At 59.4% G+C, this 20,704-nt stretch overlaps 1 protein-coding gene across 2 annotated transcripts in view; it reads right to left on the bottom strand.

Annotated features, from left to right (window-relative positions):
• Positions 1–2,874: 2,874 nt before the first annotated feature.
• Positions 2,875–20,704, bottom strand: part of SLC6A3 (solute carrier family 6 member 3) — a 37,462-nt gene continuing 19,632 nt past the window's right edge. Inside the window, exons 7-16 of one of the 2 annotated variants that reach the window (XM_072807392.1) lie at positions 18,872–18,975; positions 17,536–17,660; positions 14,715–14,827; positions 13,649–13,777; positions 12,829–12,928; positions 10,227–10,319; positions 9,881–9,981; positions 8,737–8,904; positions 7,542–7,613; positions 2,875–4,192 (exon numbers count right to left, since the gene is read on the bottom strand). In XM_072807392.1, the coding sequence (XP_072663493.1) occupies positions 4,169–4,192; positions 7,542–7,613; positions 8,737–8,904; positions 9,881–9,981; positions 10,227–10,319; positions 12,829–12,928; positions 13,649–13,777; positions 14,715–14,827; positions 17,536–17,660; positions 18,872–18,975 (1,029 nt within the window). In that variant the 3' untranslated portion in view covers positions 2,875–4,168. The remainder of the gene's footprint in view (positions 4,193–7,541; positions 7,614–8,736; positions 8,905–9,880; positions 9,982–10,226; positions 10,320–12,828; positions 12,929–13,648; positions 13,778–14,714; positions 14,828–17,535; positions 17,661–18,871; positions 18,976–20,704) is intronic. The other variant, XM_072807393.1, reaches the window with a different exon arrangement.

The raw sequence follows: 20,704 nt of genomic DNA, 5'->3' as shown, positions 1-20,704 counted from the left end.
TTTGCCGTGGGCCTGCCCGAGATGCCTTCCCGCTTTCCCCCTGGGTTGCTGTGGTTTTGCAACTCATCGTACATGTATGTTTGTGTCCCATCTTCCAAAACTCTTGGAATTTCTTGAAAGAAGAGCCATGGGAGCATCTTTTGTTACTATATTTGGTCTTTGGTCCTGGGTTCCTGAAACCACCTCCAGCCACCAGGATCAGATGTGTCTCTTTTCACTCATAAGCCCCTCACACCATGACTGTGTTTAGTGAATGAGGTGACTCTGATATATGGCGGAAGGAGAAGGGCTGGTTGCCAAGGGAGCCGGCCCTGAATGAGGGTGGACATTCAGCCCTGCCCCCTGATTTCCAGGGGGTTCCTGAGGGAGGTGGAATCAATCACCAGTGGCCCATGAGTCAACCAACCACACCTGTGTAGTGAAACCTCATAAAACTGAAGACTGCAGGGATCAGAGAGCGTCCAGGTTTGTGAACCAGAGATGGCTTCCATGTGCCAGTGTGCTGGGCCCCCAACTCCAGGAGGACAGAAATTCTCTCGCTACTGACCTCGCCCTATGTATCTGTTCCTCCAGTGGTTGATTTGTATCCTTTAACATTCTTGGTAATAAACCTATAATCTAGTGAGCTAACTGGTTTCCCTGAGTTCTGTGAGCCACTCTAGCAAAGTAATCGAACCCAAGGAGGGGGTTGTGGGAACCTCTGATTTATGGCCATTCGGCCCAAAGAGTGGGTGATGGCCCAGACTCGTGACTGGTATCTGAAGTGCAAGCAGGGTGGTCGCATGGGACCAAGCCCTCGGCCTGTGGGGTCTGATGCCAGGTCCAGGTAGATGGTGTCAGGATTGAGTCAAACTGCAGGACGCCCAGCTGGGGCTGCATAGAATTGCTTGGTGTAGGGAAAACTCTTATGTCAGAACTGGATTCAGGATCAACATTGACCACGGACCAACAACGTCCCTCAGATTTTATTGATTTGTAGGTGCTCTTTATATATTCAACATATAAGCCCTTTGTCACTTCCACATCATGGCAACATATGGCATCTGTCTATGGACTGCCTAGCAGGACCCCAGCCCAGACCCCTGGGGCCAGGACACCAATGAAACTCCTGTCGTAACCCAAGGGCTGTGGAGACAAGAACCCTCAGCAGTTCTGGGGTGGCTTGGCTCCATGGAAACAGCTCCCTGGGACTGTCCAGAGAGGTGCTGGACATGCAGGCTGTGCTTGGCTTTCCATGAGGACCTCTGCTGAATGCTGCAGACCCAATGTGAGAGTGTGTGTGCATGTGCACAGGCTGCTCATGTGTGATGTGTGCAGTACGCAAGGTGTGTGTGCCCATGTGCATATGCCACGTGTCCACGTACACATGCTGTATGTGTGCATGTGTGTCCATGTGTGGGCTGTGTATGTCCACGTGCACATGGTGTGTCCATATGTGCATGCCATGTGTGTCCATGTGCATGTGCTATGTGTGTGTTCACATGCACATGCCATGTGTGGATGCATGTCCATGTGCACATGTGTATGTGTGCATGTGTCCATGTGCACAAGCCGTGTGTGTGGGAGGGGCGTGTAAGGAGTGCAGCCTATGTATCTGCATGTTCATATATGTGGCATGTGCAGTATGCATGCTGTGTGCACATGCATGTCCCTGTGTGTCTGGGGATATGGAGGTAGGACAACCTGGCCCCCAGGAGTTCTGGAGTGTCTTTTTCACTCAGGTATGTGACACTTGGAGGTCTCCCTGTTGCAGTTGTGGCCACAATCAAATCTTTGCTTTGAGATTCCAGGGACCTGTAGGTGCCCACACTGCACCCGGGGTGATGGCACAGCTAGAACAGAACAGGCCAGGATCCTGCCCGCACTCCAGGAGGCTACCAGCAGTGAGTCCCAGTGGACCATGCCTGATCCTGAGGCACCTTGGTGACTGGGGAGCAGGGGGACATAACGATGCTGTGTCTACTTGGTTCATCCCTGTGGGGCAGGTTTTTTGTCCCACCTGAGGGTCTGTTGTGATGGCTCATCTTCACCGTCACATCCAGAGGCTGGCAGAGGTGGAGACACCAGGAGGACATGGCCCCAGGGAAGCAGCATGGAAGCTCTGGATGGTTGAGGCGTGGCTCACCAGCATGTGAGCTGACACGAGGACTTTGTGTGTGCCCTGTGGCCCCTGATAAAGGGACACCCGAAGGAAGCAAGGTGTTCCTTGGGGATCCCGAGGAAGAACGATTACATGGGTGGGGACCTGGAGGCCCTGATGTGGGGTGCCTTCAGGATCCTCCGGCTGGGGGCAGGGCCGGGGGGTCTGGTGGGAGTGACCAGTGTCCTATGAGGCAGATCATGGCCTCTGAGAGGGACCTGCTGCCCGAATGCTTGGATTACTGTAGGAGCATTGGTGTTTACCTCAAGCTTAACGATATACCATAGAGGTCTCCTGTAGGTCACAGCCAGAGCTGATTGGTATCTAGAAGGACCCTGTTGTCCACGGAGCAGACAAGAGATCCTCCAGGGACTAAGGGCAGGGAGTCACTCAGACTCTGTTGTCCTGTCCCTGGAAGAGGGACCAGGGTTGGGTGGTGTCACTGGTCTGACAGCAGGGGTGGAGTCTCGATGCATGAGGAGCCTGCAGGGGAGCCTATGGGCAGATGAGGGCTCAGGAGAGGCCAGACAGGTGGCGCAGGGCTGGCAGGTACAAGGGGAACTTGCAGGCATGGGCTCTGGGGTCGAGGTTAGGCCCAGTACCCCCTCGGGAGCCCAGTCGTGCTCCCCTGGGTGGGAGAGGTGCTAGGTTAGGAGTGAGGGAGCTGCCGTCCTCAGGGCAGTGGGTGGGCTGGGCCACAGCCTGAGCAAAAGAAGGTGGCCACGCAACTACGGTCCTTTTTCCCACATGGATTTATTGTTGGTGACGACGCACATGAGGTGCCGACTACGGACAAGACAGACAGACGTTGACGACACCGTTATCTACGCAGAGTACTCAAGGCGCCTCGAAAGGAGAGGGTAAACCCGATGCCTTGTGGCCACAGCTGCCAACAGCCTGCAGCCCACAAACTCGTGTCCCCAGTGGTAAGGTCGTCAGCCCCTCGAACCACGGTGCCCTTGCAGGGGACGGCCTCACAGCGGTGCTCACGCTGTGACCGCTCAGTGCCGGGGGCCCGGAGCCCGAGTGCCTTCCGACTGCTGGCAGCCCCTTCCCGTCAGGGTGGCGCCAGCATGGGGGGAGCAGCGTGGCCTCAGTCCTCACTTGGTCCTGCGAATATTCTCATAAACAGAAACGGAAACATCAGCAAACAGATCTTCAGAAGCCAACCCTGTGTTCTGAGAATTAGTTTTGATTCACAGGTTAGTATGATTTTGAAAGCCTTTCCTACATGAACAGGACTGTTACAGACGTGACGCGTGCCCGAGGGAACTACAGTCCCGGCGGGGTTTTCCTCCCCAGGTCCCGGGTCTCCGGGCTGCGTGCTGGGGCGCTCTGCACGCCAGGGCCCACTGGTGGGCACGCGGCCCTTCCTCCCGTAGCGGGGCGTCCGTGGTGAGGTGGCCATGCCTGACCACCGTGGGCAGCAGCCCACCTGTGTCCCCAGGTTGTATTTCTGTCAGCTAGGAGGAAGTACAGAGCGTCCTCTCACACAGCCCAGGAACCCGGGCAGGCTCTGAGCACACGGGGTGTGGGGCGTGGGGACGCGTGGTGGCCCCCACTTTATTGCCTTTTGTGGCTTCCCCAGTGCACCTTCTGTACGATTAAGCAAAATACGATGCGTGGCTTTTTTAGTTCGAGCAAAATAAAATACCCGGGAAGCCAGGAGCACTGGGTTCAGCATCCACAATTACTGCTCTTGTCCTCAACCCAGGGATGACAGTGGGGCTGGGAGGCGGGGGCAGGAGGGAGCTGGCTCGGCACAAACGGAACACGGACAGACGGTTTCTACCGACAGGAACGGGCACCGATCTACGGGAAGTGGTCACGGTGACACAGCACAGACGGCCAGTCCTCTCCACTGGCGGAGGAGGGGCGTGAGAGGCCAGGAGGCAGAGCTTCCGCGTGGTTCTGGGGGAGCAGGAGTCAGGCCGTCGGAGCCCCTTGCCTTTTCCTTGAAGCTTGGGTTCCCTTGCCCGCCGGCGTGTCTCCCACGGTGGGGAGGCCATCCTGGGCCTCCTCCGCCCTCTACACCATGAGCCAGTGACGAAGCTACAGAGGAAACAGGGTTTATTCAGAAGTGAAGCGGGGGGCCACTTGGTTACAGGCGGCTCTTGGCTCCAACCCGCCAGGTTCTGGCCACTCTGGGGCACCAGGGCCCGTGTTAGCCTTCCACAAATACGCCCCGTGCACACAGGCTTATACAGAATATTAGAAATAAACAGCTTTTGCGATTAATAATATATGATAAGCCATATGTAAATATATATGGATAAACCTGCTGGCCAAGTGCAGGGAGCGCAGTTGCAGTGAGGGCCGCTATGGGAATCAGTAGCCCCAGTGGCCACTGGGGCACGTGTCACATCAGTAGCTGGGCAGACAGACCCTGGCCAGGTGGGCTGGCGATGCCCTGGGGCCCTTGTGCCACCGCCCTGGGGCCTCTGGGTCCCATCCCAGTGAAATGCTGTACCCTGCACTCCCATCCTGCCTCGCGTGACCCCCAAGGAGCTCAGGGCAGGCCTCGCTCACCACTCGGGGAGGCCAAGATCGACAAGAGTGGGTATTTAGTTCTCCAGCAAATGTCACCGCCTGTTATTATGCAGCTGTTATTTCAGCCTGTTTTTGAGCACAAGCCATTCGATCACGCTAAGTGGCAGGAACCATGTCTTTAAACGCTTCAAAATGAGTGCATGCAGGGCTTGCTTGTGACACAACCACACCAGGGGTGGGGAGATGCGGCATCGACCACTGGAGGGACAGGGCTCCCTGCCAGGTCTCAGCCTGTGTCAGCCCTGGCCACGACACAGGCTGCCAGGCAGGTTCCCTCGGGCCGGAGCAGGACAGGTAGCCCCAGCCCTGCACAGCCGTGTAGGGTGCATGGTGGGAGGGTGCTAGGGGGCCAGAGCCCTGAGCTCCACAGGCACGCCCCCCTTCAGACCGATCTACTTTTCAGGAATACAGAAGTATCTAAAGAGGCAAGGAAACTACATGGTGCAGAGGGCCAGTGAAAGATCCAAACAAGACCGGCATCGTGTTTGCTTCAGGGTTGGGTACCAAGAGGCACTTGCAGGTGCACGTAAGTTACTATCAATGTGAAATTCCTGTGTGGAAGTTCATGGAATTTGGTTATTTAGATAGGTAACCCAAAGTAGCTGTGTGGACTGCTAAGAGGTGCTGTACAACTGTGCCCGAGTCACACAGTTTATAGAGCTTCTCAGAGTGAGAACCAGAGGACGGGGCAAGTGTCTCACACCAGAGCCCCAAGAGGAGCAGGGAAGAGGCTACGGTGGAGGGTGTGGCTGCAATGTTCCCAGAATGGACAAAAACCACGGACCTGCAGACCCTGGACACATACGATGTCTCAGTGCGGCAGCAAAGGGAGTGCCGAGAACTCATGGCCTCAAGGTGCCGGAAGACGGCGGCTGTCCATCAAGAACTGCGTGCACACAGAAACCCGCTCATCAAGCAGGGAAAAAGGAAGACATATACGGACACACAAGAGTGGGGAAGTTTGTCAAGGGGCCTCCTTAAAAGACAGGCTGAGGATTTTCCTTTTTTTAAGCAAGAAAATGATCCTCCAACAAAAGATGCATATGCCAGAAAGTAGGGTGGGAAAATACTCAACATGCACATTAACCCAGGACAGTGTTTCTATACAAAATAGCAATAGTTAGAGTAATGTCTGATCTGTGGGCTAAAAAAAGGCAGAAATGGAGTATCGGGCACTAGGAACATAATTCTCAGGAGGAGAAGTTGTAAGTCCTTGTAATATTCAGGACGGCAGTTGAGATATCGTGTCAATTTGCATATTTAAAGTGAGATGTGTACGTTACAATTTCAAAGACAGCTACTAAAGAAAAAAGTATAGGGTGTATAAGTAAAGGATATGAATCTGTAAGTTCCAAACAGAGAGAAAACAATAGAAAAGGGGGAAAAAAAGCAAATCCCCAAAAAAGCAATCCATAAAAAAGGCAATAAAAGAGAAAAATAGAATAAAAAAATAGAATGGGGCAAACAGTTAAAAAGATCATAGAATCAAGCCTCGACTATCAATAATCACAACAAATGTAAATGGATTAATCTCTCCATCAGAGTAAAAGACTCCAAGTATATACCAGGTTTGCAAGAGACACCAATGCTTTGAGGTCATCGCAAAACTGAAAGTTAAAAGATTGCAAAAGATATTTCTGGCAGACTCAGGAGAAACCTATGCCCTGGACCTGGAGTGCTTTGGGAGCAGCACAACCACAAGGGAGGGAGGACGTGTGAAGTCCTGTGGGAGACGTGGCAATTCTGAACGTGCATTCACCGCAGAGAGCAGCCTCGGGATGTATAAAGCAAAAAAACTGGTGGACCTACGGCGGTGGGCTGGAAGTGGACAAACACACTGCCAGGGTGGGATGGTCTGCAAACGTTCCCAGTTACCCCGCTCAAGCAGAGCTGAAGTCGGTGACATGGCACAAAGTCTGAATGGCCTGGTCACAGCGTGATGTGACAGATGGAAGGAGAAGTACGTGCCAGGATGAGAGGACACACACGCACCCAAAGATGCATGTCATGTCTGCCAAGGCAGGTCGGCGGCTCAGCCACATGGAAGTCTTCACACCCCCTCCCCCCCAAGAGCAGGTGGTGCGGTGCCATCAATGCAGACACGATCACAAAGATGCCAATGGGACATCCCCATAGACGTGAGGATTTGAAAGCAAACTTGTAGCAACTCATGGGCCGATGAGATCACAACGAAAATTCAAATTCCCTTCATGCCAAGTGACAAGAAAATGGCAGTGCTAAGTGTGGCAGATATGCCCTGTGCACGGCCTGGAGGGGTTCTGTTAGGAAAGAAGGGAGCTGGAGAATGAGGGACCTCAGGTCTCATTTAAGAAGTAGGCATACATGTAACCAGAAATCCAAGGGAGGGATGGCCCCAATCCTGCCACAGGCCTCATGTGGCCCCGCCTCTGCCACGGGAGCCTCCACCCCAACTGTCTGCAGCAGGCTGTGCCTCCCTCGGGTCGGGGGCCATCAGAGCACCTCCTGCACCCCCCCACCCGTGAGGGCAAGGCTCTGAGCTGCTTCAGGCCTCCTTCTTCTCTCCCTCCCTCATGCAGGGTCTGCTCAGAGTCCACCTCGAGGGCCCCACCCCACCCTGTAACCCTCTGCTTCCTCTTTCTCCAGAGGTTTCTCATTCTGCCCACTGCCCGCCCCCCGTCGGTACAGGGGTCCTCAGAGGGCATGCAGGCATGCCTCAGCGTTTGCTCAGGCAATGAAGGCAGCCTCGTGGCTTGCAGAGCAGAGCGCAGAGGGGGCCGAGAGGGCCGTGGCCTGGCCAGGGCCGGGGCCAGGCATAGGGCTTCTGCATTCTCACTGTTCTCACCGAGGGAGGCGGGGAAGCGGCACTCACCCTGAACTGGCGTACCTCCCCGCTGTCCACGAGCTCGCGCTCCTGCTCGGGTGTGATGGCATAGGCCAGTTTCTGGAAGACAGGAGAAGCCGTGGGTGCCGGCACACATTCAGGGAGGTGCTTGGGCCCCTCCTGACATCCCGTCAGATGCTGGGGCTGGCAGCTGGGCCTCCCAGGCCCTGGAGCAGAGTCCAGTCCACGTGAAAGAACACGTTTCTGTGTCTGCGCGTGTGGGCTCTGAGTAAGGGTGGATAGCGTGCGCCCCCTGAGTCCTGAGGCCAGCAGACCCTACCATGAGGGCCAAAGTCCACCTGTGTCGGCTATTTAGGTGTTGTGTGGTTTTTGTTCAGTCTGACCCTTGGGGCTGCAGGCTCTGTCTCCCCCCATCTCCCAGAGGGGCCTAAGCTGGGCCCTGCGGGCAGTGAGGGGTGTGCGGGAGGGCGAGGGTCCCCAATGTGCGATGCCAGCCTCTGTCCTTCCCTCCCAAGAGGCCCTGGGACCCTGGCTGCCCCAGGCCTGACCCCACGGCTGAGGATCACTGTGTGCTAGGGGGAGCCAAGTGACCCCAGGAGGGCTCCTTGGGCCAGGCCGGGTGTGGCAGCAGGACCAGGCTGCCCACCGTTCCCAGGAATCGCTGTGGTATGCAGGCCCACGGCGCGTTGGAGAACTCCCAGGGGCGGCTCTGAGCGAGCGTGAGCAGCGTTCCTTCTGGGCAGGCCTGGGTCCTTTGTTTCTTCTGGGAATCCCAGTGCCAGGAGGTGAAGGGGAGCCCCCCCATGACCAGTTCCCCCACCCTGTTCCTTACAGGTGGCAGGAGCCTGATGGAGGGGCCGCAGGGCAAGCCCCACCACACAAAGGTCCCGCACACGGCTCCACCACCCGTTTAGCTGCCTAATGGCTTGCTGGGCCCGCTTACACCTCAGCCCCCCACTGCTGCCTTCCCACCGTCACCCTGCTCTGTCAAGCATGAACACACGTCCATGTGTGAGGACACGCACGCAGGCAGACACACAGCCGTCTCCCCCCACATTTGCCCTGGCCAGTGCTCCAGCGTGGCCGCCACTGTGCCAGCCCTCTCTGGAGGTCAGAAACAAAGGGGCAGCGACAGGCCTGGGGGTTGGACACCCACCCCCGGCTCTTGCTGGAGTCTCACGGCTGGGCCAGGGCAGGGTGAGGGGCCCGTGTGAGCACGCACCTCCCTCAGGGAGCCGGGCAGGCTGCAGAACTTGTAGGCTGCATAGATGGGCACCATGGACATGGATGACGTGGCGATGGCCCAGCCCAGCGCGTTGGCCCACTCTGGGAAGATGTAGGCCCCGTAGTGAGGGGGCCTGAAGGTCACGATGCTCACCACAACCACAAACTGAAACGGAGGGCAGAGGTGAGCGGCTCTGGGTGAGGCTGGGGGTTCCCCCCGGAGGGTCTCCCAGCCGCAGCCACACGGCGCTGGGGCCCGGGCTCCCCACACGGGGGGTGCGCAGGACCTCACAGCCGGTCTTTGAAAGCCTCACATTACCGTGTCTGGGGGGCCCCAACATATGGAGGAGGGCAGGGTGCTGGCTGTCCAGCAAGCGCACCTGACTGCCTCAGCACTGAGCACAGCGGGGAACATGCTGGAAGCAGGCCTCAAGTGCCTGGTGGGCGGTCGGCAGCTTCCCCTGGGTGCAGCTCAGCCCGGGCAGGAACTGCTGATCACGTCAGAACCAGGCCCCTGCTCCTCCCTCTGTGCCTGCCTCTGCCTCTGTCTCTCTGTCTCCCTCTGTGTCTCTGTCTCTCACTAGCCTTGCGTTGGCCCAGGATGGCGTACGCCTCAACTCTGCAGGTCCAGACACGCCAGGGCCGGGGTGACACCCGTAGGGTGTGTGCTCAGACCTGGACACCCCTGTGGGGCCCAGGGCCACGAGCAGACCAGCCAGGCTGCATGGGGCTTGTGAGCCCTCGGTCTACACTGGTCGCGGAGCTTGGGAACTGGGGCGCCATCCTGATGAGGGGGGCCCCGACCCCACCCCGGTGATAAAAGCCGGGGCCACCAGACTGTGTGGTGGTGGGAGAGGCCAAGGGCAGGGCTGCTATGGAATCTGAGTCACTCCTGCCCTGGGGTTTGGTCCCTGTGTCCCCTCCTCCCGGAGTCAGGTTCTAGGACCTTCCTCGAGGTGCCAGGGCTCCGGCCTCCCTCCCCTGCAGATGCTGACACGGGAGCCGCCACCCCCCACATGACCGTGCCCTGGAGCCTGGGTCCAGAGGGTGGGGGCTGCCTTCAGGAGACCACAGAGGATTTTCAGGGATCGCAGGAGCCCCCTCCCCAGCCTTAGCAGTGTGGGCGGCCGCAGGGCCCATACCAGGAGGAAGCAGGGGCTGACGAACTTCCAGCACACCCTCCAGTAGAGGCTGGGCCGCTGCCCGGTCATCTGCTTGATGTCATCGCTGAACTGCCTCACGCCTGAGGTGCAAGGAGTGGAGCGGCCGGTCGGGACGGCACCCCGAGCCTCGGCCTGTGCCACTCCTGACCTCCCAGCAGCCTCGGCCCCGGGTCCCCCACATCCTGCGGGGGCGCCCCCACTCCTGACCTCCCAGCAGCCTCGGCCCCGGGTCCCCCATGTCCTGCAGGGGTGCCCTCAGTCCTGACTTCCTGGCAGCCTCAGCCTCGGGTCCCCCACATCTTGCAGAGGCGCCCCCACTCCTGACCTCCCAGCAGCCTTGGCCCCAGGTCCTCCATGTCCTGCAGAGGCGTCCTCACTCCTGACCTCCCAGTAGCCTCGGCTCCGTGTCCCCCACGTCCTGCAGGGGTGCCCTCAGTCCTGACCTGGCAGCCTCAGCCTCGGGTCCCCCATATCTTACAGAGGCGCCCTCACTCCTGACCTCCCAGCAGCCTCAACCCTGGGTCCCCCACATCCTGTGGGGCTGCCCCTACTCCTGACCTCCCAGCAGCCTTGACCCTGGGTCCTCCACGTCCTGCAGGGGCGTCCCCACTCCTGGTCTCCTGGCAGCCTTGGCCCCAGGTCCCCCACCTCTTGTGGGGGCGCCCCCACTCCTAACCTCCCAGCAGCCTCAGCCTTGGGTCCCCGTGCACATTCACTGTGGTGCCCACAAGTGACGTTTGCTCCTCAACCATCACGGTCAGCGAGGGTCACGTGTTGGGCGCCCGCTGTTCCCCTTGCCCTCCCCCTGGCCTCTTCCTCCCTCAGGGCTTCCTCCCTGTCCTAGGCTCTCCCACCCACCTCGGCCAGAACTACATTTTCCTTTAAAAAAATTGTGGTGGTGGCAGCCCGGGTGGCTCAGCAGTTTAGCGCCGCCCTCAGCCCAGGGCGATCCTGGAATCCCGGGATCGAGTCCTATGTCGGGCTCCCGGCACGGAGCCTGCTTCTCCCTCTGCCTGTGTCTCTGCCTCCCTCTCTCTCTCATGAATAAATACATAAAATCTTAAAAAAAATTGTGGTAAAATACCCATAACATAAACTTCACCACTTTAACCCTGTTTAAGCGTTGAGTTCGACAGCGTGAGTTCGCATCACTGGGCAGCACCACCACCACCTACGGCAGGGGCCACATCTTCCCATCTCCCCAGACTGCGGCTCTGCCCCCAACCCCTGGCCACTGTCACTCTCTGTCCCCATGGACTCAAGCAGGGGCCTCACACAGGGGGATCCTATGGGATCTGTCCTTTGTCTCTCAGCATGATGTCCGCAAGGTTCACCCGCACTGCGGCAGGTGTCACACATCCTTCCTCTCAGGGCTGACAACATTCTAGTATGTATTTACAATCTTTTTTAAGGAAAGCTATTTCTAGAAGCTGATAGAACGGACACTTTCCCTAGGGGATCTCAACAGTGACTTCTCCACCCTGAGTGTGGCCTGGCCTCTGCTCGTTCGACTCAGCTGGTCTGCTGAGCCTTGGGCGAATCTTGGGGCATCAGGTTAGGGACGTGGCGGGAAGACCCCTCTGCACACGCCAACCCTGTCACCGGGACCTCGGACGCGGAGATGGTGCAGGGACAGTGGGATGGAGAAGGCTGAGCCCGAGGCTGGCGCCACGGCCCCTCTGGACTCGGCCCCACAAGCAGCCAGGGCACCCATGGTCCCCCCACCGGCACTAGGCTATTTGGCTCACAGACCGACAGGGACCCTGGGCATGGAGAGCCTGGCACGCTCTGATGCGCCTTATGAGAAATGCAGGGTGCGTGTCCCTTAGATGAGGGTAAGCGAATTGCATTTGGGGAAGTGATGGGGACATGGTCTCCTGAGGCCCTGGGAAGCATGTGGTGGCCAGCATGGAGCCTGCGACCAAGGGACACATTTGGGGCATTCCTCTCTTTCCCTGCAGGGTCTCATTTGGGGCTGGGGGACAGAGCTCCATTTTGAATGACAAAGTGTTGATTCTAAGCGCCAACGTAATCGTGGAGGTTGATGGTCCCCTTCTCTGTAGAACAGAAATGATGACAGAGAGCCGCTCCGGGAACACGGACCACTTCTTGGGTGCCGCCTCTCCCAGCCCACGGGCTCCATCGGGCCATGCTGTCCCCCACTCTGCGGCAGGGGCCATGCCCCTGTGTGACACTGGGCCCGGGCAGACCTCTGGCTCGCTCCCGCCTCTGGGAAGCCCCCCGTAGGGCCGCCAGCACCACAGCCCCCCTTACGGAGCAGCCGAGGGGTGGCTTGCCCAGGCCAGCGCGCTGGGAAAGGGCAGGGCCTCTCCTGCTCAGGTGTCCGTCATGGTCATGACGCCCTGGGACACAGCCCAGCGGCCCACAGCCGGGGCGGCACTCCCGGCCTCAGGGGCTCACAGAGCCAACAGCAGCCAGCAGCTGACCGGGCCCCCCCACCTCAGGGCAGCGTGTGTCCGCCCGTGGTCCCCGACAGGGACAGGCTGTTGTCCCTGTGACTCAGGTTCCCCTCGGGTGATGGCGGAGACCTCACCTCCACCCCGGGGTTAGCGCTCCCAAGTCCCTGCAAGCCTTTCTCTCTGTGACCAACTAGGATGTCCGCCCGGGGCAGTCAGGGGGCCACACAGAACACCTGTGACCCCAGCAAGGATGCTGGGGGGGCCATCCAGGCCACCTTCCTGGCAGGTCTGGCTGAGCACCTGGGGGCCGAGCACCTGTCCTCCCTCGTGCTGTTGGTTTAAGCATCCTGGGGCTAACGTGCCTGTTCCCATGGTGGCTTTGTCAGGAAGGATGCAGCCCGGGGACAAAGTGCGAGGCCACCAGCCCGGCCGCTCACCGTGCGGGCACCGCGGCCGGGTCCTCCACCTGCTGAGGCTCTCCGGCCGCGGACAGCACTCCATCCTTACCGTAGAACCAGGCCACCCCAATGGCCTCGATGAGCACCCCAAAGAGGATGGATGTGCCGGCCGCAAAGTGGTCCAGCAGCGTGAAGACGTAGATGCCGCCCTGGAGGAGGAGAGCCCGCTGAGCGTGGGGTGCCCACTGTGGCCTCCACGCCCACAGAAGCCCGCAGGGCACTTTCCCAAAACAGTCGGGGCCTGGGGCCACCTTCCTCCTGTGGAGTCCCACTGAGTCACTGAAATCCAAGCCACACGGCTTCTCAGGGACAGGCCTTCTGGGCAGGAATGGGAAGCCTCGCCTCACCCCTCCTCTCCTTACAGCTGCCTCACTCACCTCTCCTCTCCTCACCTCATCTCACTCTACTCTCCTCACCTCACCTCAATCTCCTTGCCTCTCTTCTCTCCTCATCTCAATTCTCCCAGGTGCAGTCAGACATGAAAGCTCGCAAATGCCAAACCTGGGAGTGGCCCCGTGGGAGGGGAAGTGACCCGGGCCCCCGCCCCACAGATCCGACAGGCGGGAGCTGAGCCCTGAGCACTTCCAGAGGGGCCGTCCAGGAGCACAGGAACCTGAGACCGGCTTGCACGCACCACAGCTTCCGCGTGACCATGGCTGCAGCACCTGCGAGCACGACTGGGCCTTGCGAGCACACGGTCCCTTGTCCGCGGCCCCTGCACCTCCCCATGCAGCGCCGCCGGTCATGCTTACATGTGGGCATGTGGCTCTCAGGCTCGTGGCTATGGGCCTGGCCCGCAGCCACCAAGCACGCTGCCCGACACCAAACGCTAGCGAGACCTCGCAGGCAAAGCGAGCAGGGGTACGTACGTTGGTGACACAGAAGAGCGAGAGGAGGAAGGTGGCCAGGACGATGAAGAGGGTGAAGAGCTCCCGGTGCCTGTGCAGCAGCTGGAACTCGTCGATGAGCCCAGTGATCACCGACTCCATCCCACCCATCTGCAGCCAACAGACAGGGGTGCTGTGGGGCAGGAGCCTCTTACGTGACTTCAACCGGCCTACCCCTGGGGTGTGGACACGAGTGGGGGCCGCCAGATCTGGGGTGCAGTCGTCATGATGGGGTGTCATCCAAACACCCGGGACTCCTTGGAGACCCTCCCTGCCCTGCTCTGTCGAAACCACCTCCCCCAGGACGTGCTGTTCAAGAGATTCATGCCCGCTGGATGTGTGGGTCAGGGCCGCAGTCACCCGGAGGGCGCTGGCCACACTGGCTGAGAGGTGATGGCGTGTGACCCACAGCCACAGCATGAGGGATTCGTGGTTCTCTGCACTTTCCAGGAAGCTCCAGGGGACAGGGTGGCCACCATGCATGGGGGCCCTGAGGTCTAAGCTGCTGGTCCTGAGAAGACAGCGGGGACACAGGAGCCCGGGGAAGGTCAGCAGGCCCATCGGCCTCCCCAGCACACACGTGTGCACTCACCCACATGCCCACATGCACACGCACAGTGCCACACACAAGATATTCAGCAGGCCAGGTGTGGGCTGCAGCTGGAGCTTTTGCTGGCCTGGCCTGCAGCTGTGTCCATCCCTCCTGGGGGCGACGGGGTCAAGGAAGGGACCGGCCCTGGCTCTGGGTGGCCCTTGGCCCATTCCCTGCACTGCCCTCCTGCTGCTGGCCTGTGTGCGCCAGGGTCTCTGGCAACTCGGGCGGAGGGCAAAGTGAGAGAAGGGTGACTTGGCCCCACACTCCACCCACGCAGGGTCTCATGCAGCCATGGGACCCCTCCTCCCACCACATGGGGCTCGCTGCAGGCACGGGAAGTCTGGGGACCCTGCAGGGGCCTCGGGGCTTGCGTGCCCTAGGAGGGCAGTGAGGGAGCCTGCCTGTGGTGGGCAGGGCCCCCCCCCCAGTGCACGGGGCACTGAGGTCACTCACGGCGCTGTCGATCCCCAGGGTGAGCAGCATGATGAAGAAAATCACGGCCCAGGCCGAGGACAGTGGGAGCGTGGCCAGCGCCTCTGGGTAGATGATGAAGATCAGCCCGGGCCCTGGAAGCAGACCCTCCTGTCGCCACAGACTTGCAGCCTCCTGCCTCCCCGCCCATGCAGGCCGACACGGCGGGCAGGTGACAAGACCCCATCGCCTTCTTCCCTGTCACCCCCAAAGAGGCCTCTCTCCTGGGAACCCAGTGGCCGCCTGGCCCAGGACTCCAGGAAGGGGAACTCTGAAATCCACAGAGACCCACCCCTTACTCTTCCAGGTCCCCCTGGGCTGCGGGGGCTGCGAGGGGATGTGGGGGTGGAAGCCACCTAGGCAAGGTGGGAGGGGCTCCTGCAGCCTGTCCTCTGGCCCCAACGACCTCGGTCAGGCCTCCTGCTCAGCTTTCCTGTGCACGTCACAGACACACGCACACACACACATGCTCACACACACCCACACACACACTCACACACCCACATATGCATGCTCGAGTGCATCATGCTCACAGTGCATCACGCTCACACAGGCTCATATGCACACGCACACATTCATGCTCACATGCACACATGCTCACATGCATGCTTGAGTACATCACACTCATCACAGGGCATGCACACTCACATGCTCATGCACACATGCTTGTGCACACTCACACTTGCACATGCATGCTCACACACGTTCACACATGCTCATGCACACACACACGTTCTCATCCTGTGGTGTATTGAGGAACATGTGAATATTTTCCCGTGCCGATTAATTACCCCGTGTACGATCTTTGAAAACCACGTAAGGAACATGGAAATACTACAGCTCAGCCAATGCTTGAAAGGGGCAGGTTTGTCACATAGGAGTTCCCCGGGGATCATTCCCTTTTGGGACATCCCAGGGGTGGGGCTGCCGTATGCGGGACACACATGCTGGGGGAAAGTCCTATTCCCTCACCACCGTGGGGGCTGCGGGCTCGGACAGGCGGGGAGGCACGGTGGGAATGGTGCAGGACTCCAAGAGCTGCAGTTTGCTCCTGATGATCCCAAAGTTAAAGTATTCCCACAGGAAACTAATTATTTTCACGGTCACTTATAAAAAAGCTGGGCCTGCTGAACCTCCTAGCACAGCCTCCCGAGCCTTCCACAGACGCAGCTTCCCAAGTCTCTCAGTCCTCAGGGGGCTGTGGCAGGGAGGCCATAGCCAGGGTGCCCCAGGGTCCTCTCGGGGCCCGTGCTCTGGGTTCTCTGCAATTCCTGCCCCATGCAAGGGGTTCAGCCCCCCATCAGGAGTGAGGGGCGGCCCATGTGAGGTGCTCCAAAGCCTAAATGACACGAGACATGGGCCCAGAAGGAGGTGGGTCAGCTTGGTTGGACATGACATCAGTACCTTTGCCTTTCAGTTCCGTACCTGAGTTAACATTTCACCCTGTTTTCTTGAGAATTAGAGCTATAAATGACATTTACTTTGCTAGTCACGGAAATGCATAGAACACACCCTCTCTACTTCCAGGGGTTAATAGAGGTTTTTGTAAGCTATTGCTATTTATCATAAAAAAAGGGCAAAAGCATGGGAAATGCATAAATGCAGCAGTGAGTAAATTTCACTGTTCTGTATTTATTTGCTTTATGCTCCTGTTCTGCCTTTATTGGATTTTTTCCTGGACTTTGGAAGCACACCCGCCCAGCCCCTGCTTTCCCCACCTGTCCTGGGGGCTGGACCTCTGCCTCCTGTCAAGGTGGGGTCCCAGGGCTCAATGCCACAGAATCGGATGAGATGGCAGCCCAGGGTTGCGGGCACAGTTGGGGTGGCTTCTGTTCCCCTCCCTGAATGCCTATCCCTGCCCCACTCAAGAGTCAAAAGACTTAGGAGGAGGTATGTTAGTGACACCCACTCCGGCTTTCCTGGGCCTGAGGGGCAGCCCCAGGAGAAGTGAATGGAGGAGTCTGGCCTGTAGGGGAAGAGGTCTCCTTACTCAGCCCAGAACAATCTGACAGTAGGTGAGGGGTTGCAGAGGTCTCAGGAGACCCTGGTGTCCTGGGGGGACCCCAAGGCCATGGTTTCCCACCCAGTCACTAGGACGGAGCACCCCTGCAAATGGCCAGGGGCCTTAAGCCACCCAAAGGGCCCCTTCTGCCCTCACCCCTGCACCTGCTGGGGCCCAGCCTGCTCCTGGGTCACCGGTGCCTGCTCCCACCACCTGCGTCCTGGTGCACAGACACCCGGTGTTCACTCCTGCCTGGGCAAGTGGGTTGGGAACAAGGATCTCCATGGTCCCTGTGTGCCCAAGACTTTGTGATTTCTCCGGTTAGTACCCAAATCCCACCTCGATATGTCTGATCACCACGTTTTGGAGGAAGAAGCTTTGGGACTGACGAACGGCTCATGTCCCAAACCCCTGAGCTTCTCCTCAGCCTTGCTCTCCCGCCCTGATGTCCGTGTCACTGAGAACAGCTCAGGGCTCCCACCCCCGGGCTGCATGGCCCCCACCCCAGTGTGATCGAAAACAAGGCATGCCCAGGGACAGGGACCAGACCTAGGTCCTGCAGCCCCGGGGCCTCTGCTGGTGGCCAGTGGCGCAGGAGCTAAGTGTGCTGGGCGTGTTGCTGCCACGAGGACTGTCCTTCCACGGGTTCTCTGCCCTGGAACACCTGCAACCTTGGTGACCTGGACTCAGGGCCCGAGCATCTCCCTCCCACCATTTGGGGTAAACCACTAGAGGAGCGGGCGGCCAGGGCTGTGGAGCGGGCGGAGCTGTGGGGATGCCGCCTGCCCTAGGGGGACTCACCGTCCTTGGCCACGTCCCCAATGGGCACACTGTGCTTCTGTGCCATGTACCCCAGGAAGGAGAAGACCACAAAGCCGGAGGAGAAGCTTGTCAGGGAGTTGACGGAGGTGGTGATGACCGCGTCTCTGGGGAACAAGACACACGTCCCAGCCATGCCTGGAGCAGTGGCAATTTCTTGCCTTTGTTGTAAGGCAGCGTGTCTGGGGGCAGGCGGGTTTTGGAGGATGCGTTCCCAGAAGGCCACCGCCAGCCCCTCCGGTGGGCTGGTGCCCAGGGTGGCAGGTCCCTCAGCTAAGTGGCTCTGGGAGTGTCCACAGTGACTGACCCTGTGCGTGTCTGGGAACCGAGAGGCTTCTGGCCCTCACGGCTCAGTGTGAAGGTGGGACAGTCCCTGCCTGCAATGTTGGGGCTCTGGGTGGGGGGCAAACGGAAGCCTGCGGGGTCGCACCTGTGTTGGCGGGGCCTCTAGATGCCTCTGGAGGAGCTGCCTGAAATGTAGTTCTGAGGGGCGGATCTGCTGGGGCCCCAATGCTCTGCTTCTGTTTGTTCCCAGTACGGGGGAGTCAGAACTCCTGCTCTGGGGACCCCACTCAGAAGCTAGGCATTCAGAGGGCCGTGGGAAAGGGGAGTGGGGGAGCAGGGGTCAGGTCAGCCCATCCGGGTGCCAGTGTGGGAGGGCGTTTGCAGAGCACCCAGAGCTGGGGCCCCGGGGGCAGCAGGGGCAGAGGGGGCAGGGGCTGTACACCCTCAGGTACGGCCACTTTGCTGTGCACACTGTCCTTGTATTTTTACTGCATTTTCTGTCTTCATGATGTGAAGAAAGGAAACAGAAACCCAGAAGGGAAAGCAGATCCCAGGTGAATTTGGTAGATTTGGGGTCTAGCATGGAGCTGCAGGTCACTGAGGTCCTTTCCAGGCTGGTGGCAGCAGCGCATCCCCCCTCAGGGCTGTAGGCACACGGTGCTGCCACTTTGCTGCCGCGCTGGAGCCAGGTCCCCTGAGCAGCTCTGCACCAGGTCCTGGCCTCCGGCTTCCTCGGTGTAGGGGGAAGGTGGGGGAGGCCAGGCCCTGGGCACGGGGGTGAGGAGCCAGTTGGAACCTGGCAGGGGATGGAGGAGGGGCAGAGGCCAGGTCTCCAAGGGGACTCTGGGGGTACCAAACACCTTCACGTGTTCCAGCACTTTTCCTAAAGCAAGAATCAACATGGCCTGTAGCTTCTCTGGCCCCGAGGCCCTGCGAGCACAGCGTATTCCCCTACCCGGTGTCTGGGAACACGTTATTTTCAGAAGTCAGTGATTGAGCAGCCCCGTGATGGGGACAGGCGCACGGGACTTACCTGTAGCAGTTGTTGGTGAATTTATTGTAGCTGGAGAAGGCAATTAGCACCCCAAACCCAACGCCCAGCGAGAAGCACACCTGGGTGGCAGCATCTATCCACACCTGCGTGGAGCCAGAGAAGAGAGGTGGTTGTGGGATGTGCACTGAGCCCAGGAGAGCTGGTGGCCCAGGGCCACGGAGGCTCCACGGAACCAGTCATCAACATCGTCATCAACGAGCCAGTGGCATCGACAATGTGATCAGTGGCAAAGGCTGTCTTGGGGGATAAACCCACCGTGTCACCGGCCTGAGAGCTCGCCACTCGGAAGAGCTGCTTTATTTGGAATTTCCCTTGGAATGTCCGTACCGCTCTCCACACAGCCAGACATGTAATGTATTAAGATGCTGTGACGTGGACACCACAGTCAGACATGCCCACTGATGTTTGCTTTACGTCTTGCCCGTGGCATTTAAAGCCAGGGGCACAGGGTGCACACACCGCCACCCACCCAGGTGGACAGGCCCGTGGAGCCTGGACGTGGAGTGTGCTCACCTGACGCAGCACAGGTGGCGCTGGGTGGCACACACAAGGGCCAAGCGAAAGCCTGTGGCTGGCAATTGGACCAATAAGGTATCTGAAAGTCCAACACAACTGTTCACGTCAGGGCGGCGTGGAGAACATGTGGGGATGTGGGCACCACATTGCCCTCCACGGCCTTGGGTGCGGGCAGGTGAAAGGCAGCTGACCTCACCCTGGGGGAGTCACCCAGGAGGCCCTTGTCTGCTATCTGAGGGGTATGGGGGCTGTCCCTGAGTGTCCAGGCAGCCCCTAGTGTGGGCCTGTGGGTGAGGACCCTCAGGCAGTGATATAGAGCTCAGCTGGGAACACAGGGTGGCCCCCAAGGGAGCTGGACAGGATAAGCAGAGAAGGCTGGAGCCTCAGCCACCCGCCCACGCTCCAGGACCTGCTCCAGGATGCGCTCTAGGACCTGCAGGGCCTCTGTTGGTGGGGCAGCAGGCCCAGAGCCTGGGGATCACCCTGGTGTTAGCGGTGGTGTGTACAGGCTGCTGCCAGGGCGTGGCATGAGGCCTGGAGTAGCTGAGAGGCCCGTGGGCCAAGGGGCCCCACTCTGCTGTCTCCTGTCCCCTAGTGCTGGTCATCAGTTAGTGTGCTTGGCCAGGCCGCTGCAGGCAGGAGCCCTTGCCACAGGGAGAGTTCTTGCCTCCTGCTCAGTCCATCCTGGAGGGTGAGGCAGCGGCTCAGGGGTGGGCCAGGGACCCAGGTGGGCTAACGTGGAACTGCCTGCCTTTCCTTCACCACCTGACCTCTCCTCTCCGCCTCTCCTCTCCTCTCCTCATCCAGGCTCCCCCAGGATGGGACTCTGTCTGCCCCGGCCTGCAGCTGGCTACCCCATTGAGCCACCCCAAGAGCTGCAGATGAAAGAACAAGGGTCTGGATGCCATCTAAGGATGCTGATCCCTAAGGAGGAGCCCTTTGTGCAGAGGGGGATCTGGAAATGGATCTCCAGGATGCAGGGCCGGCTTTGTGTCTGAGCCGTGCTGGGTTCAGAGTATCAGGGACACAGGAAGGGATGATCCCCTTTTTTCGGTCTGCTTGCTGAGCAGGCCCCTGTGTAGAACCTCTGATCCTGACCTGCCCTGGACCCATGAGGATTCTGGCCAGGCCTCCTGCCAGGTGGCTCTGGATTAAGCCCCAGGGGATGGGTCAGGGTCAAGCCTGGGCTAGTGCTAGGGAGCCTGTGACTTGATCAGGGCCAGGTCCTGGGGGGATCTGGGGGACCGGCTCCGATTGCCAAGCCCCAGAGAAGGAGGCCCAGGGTCATTTGATCTC

Source organism: Canis lupus, chromosome 31 (assembly GCF_048164855.1).
Source record: "Canis lupus baileyi chromosome 31, mCanLup2.hap1, whole genome shotgun sequence".
Lineage (NCBI taxonomy): Eukaryota > Metazoa > Chordata > Mammalia > Carnivora > Canidae > Canis > Canis lupus.
The sequence above is the reverse complement of the archived record's forward strand: the minus strand, read 5'-3'. Positions and strand labels throughout refer to the sequence as shown.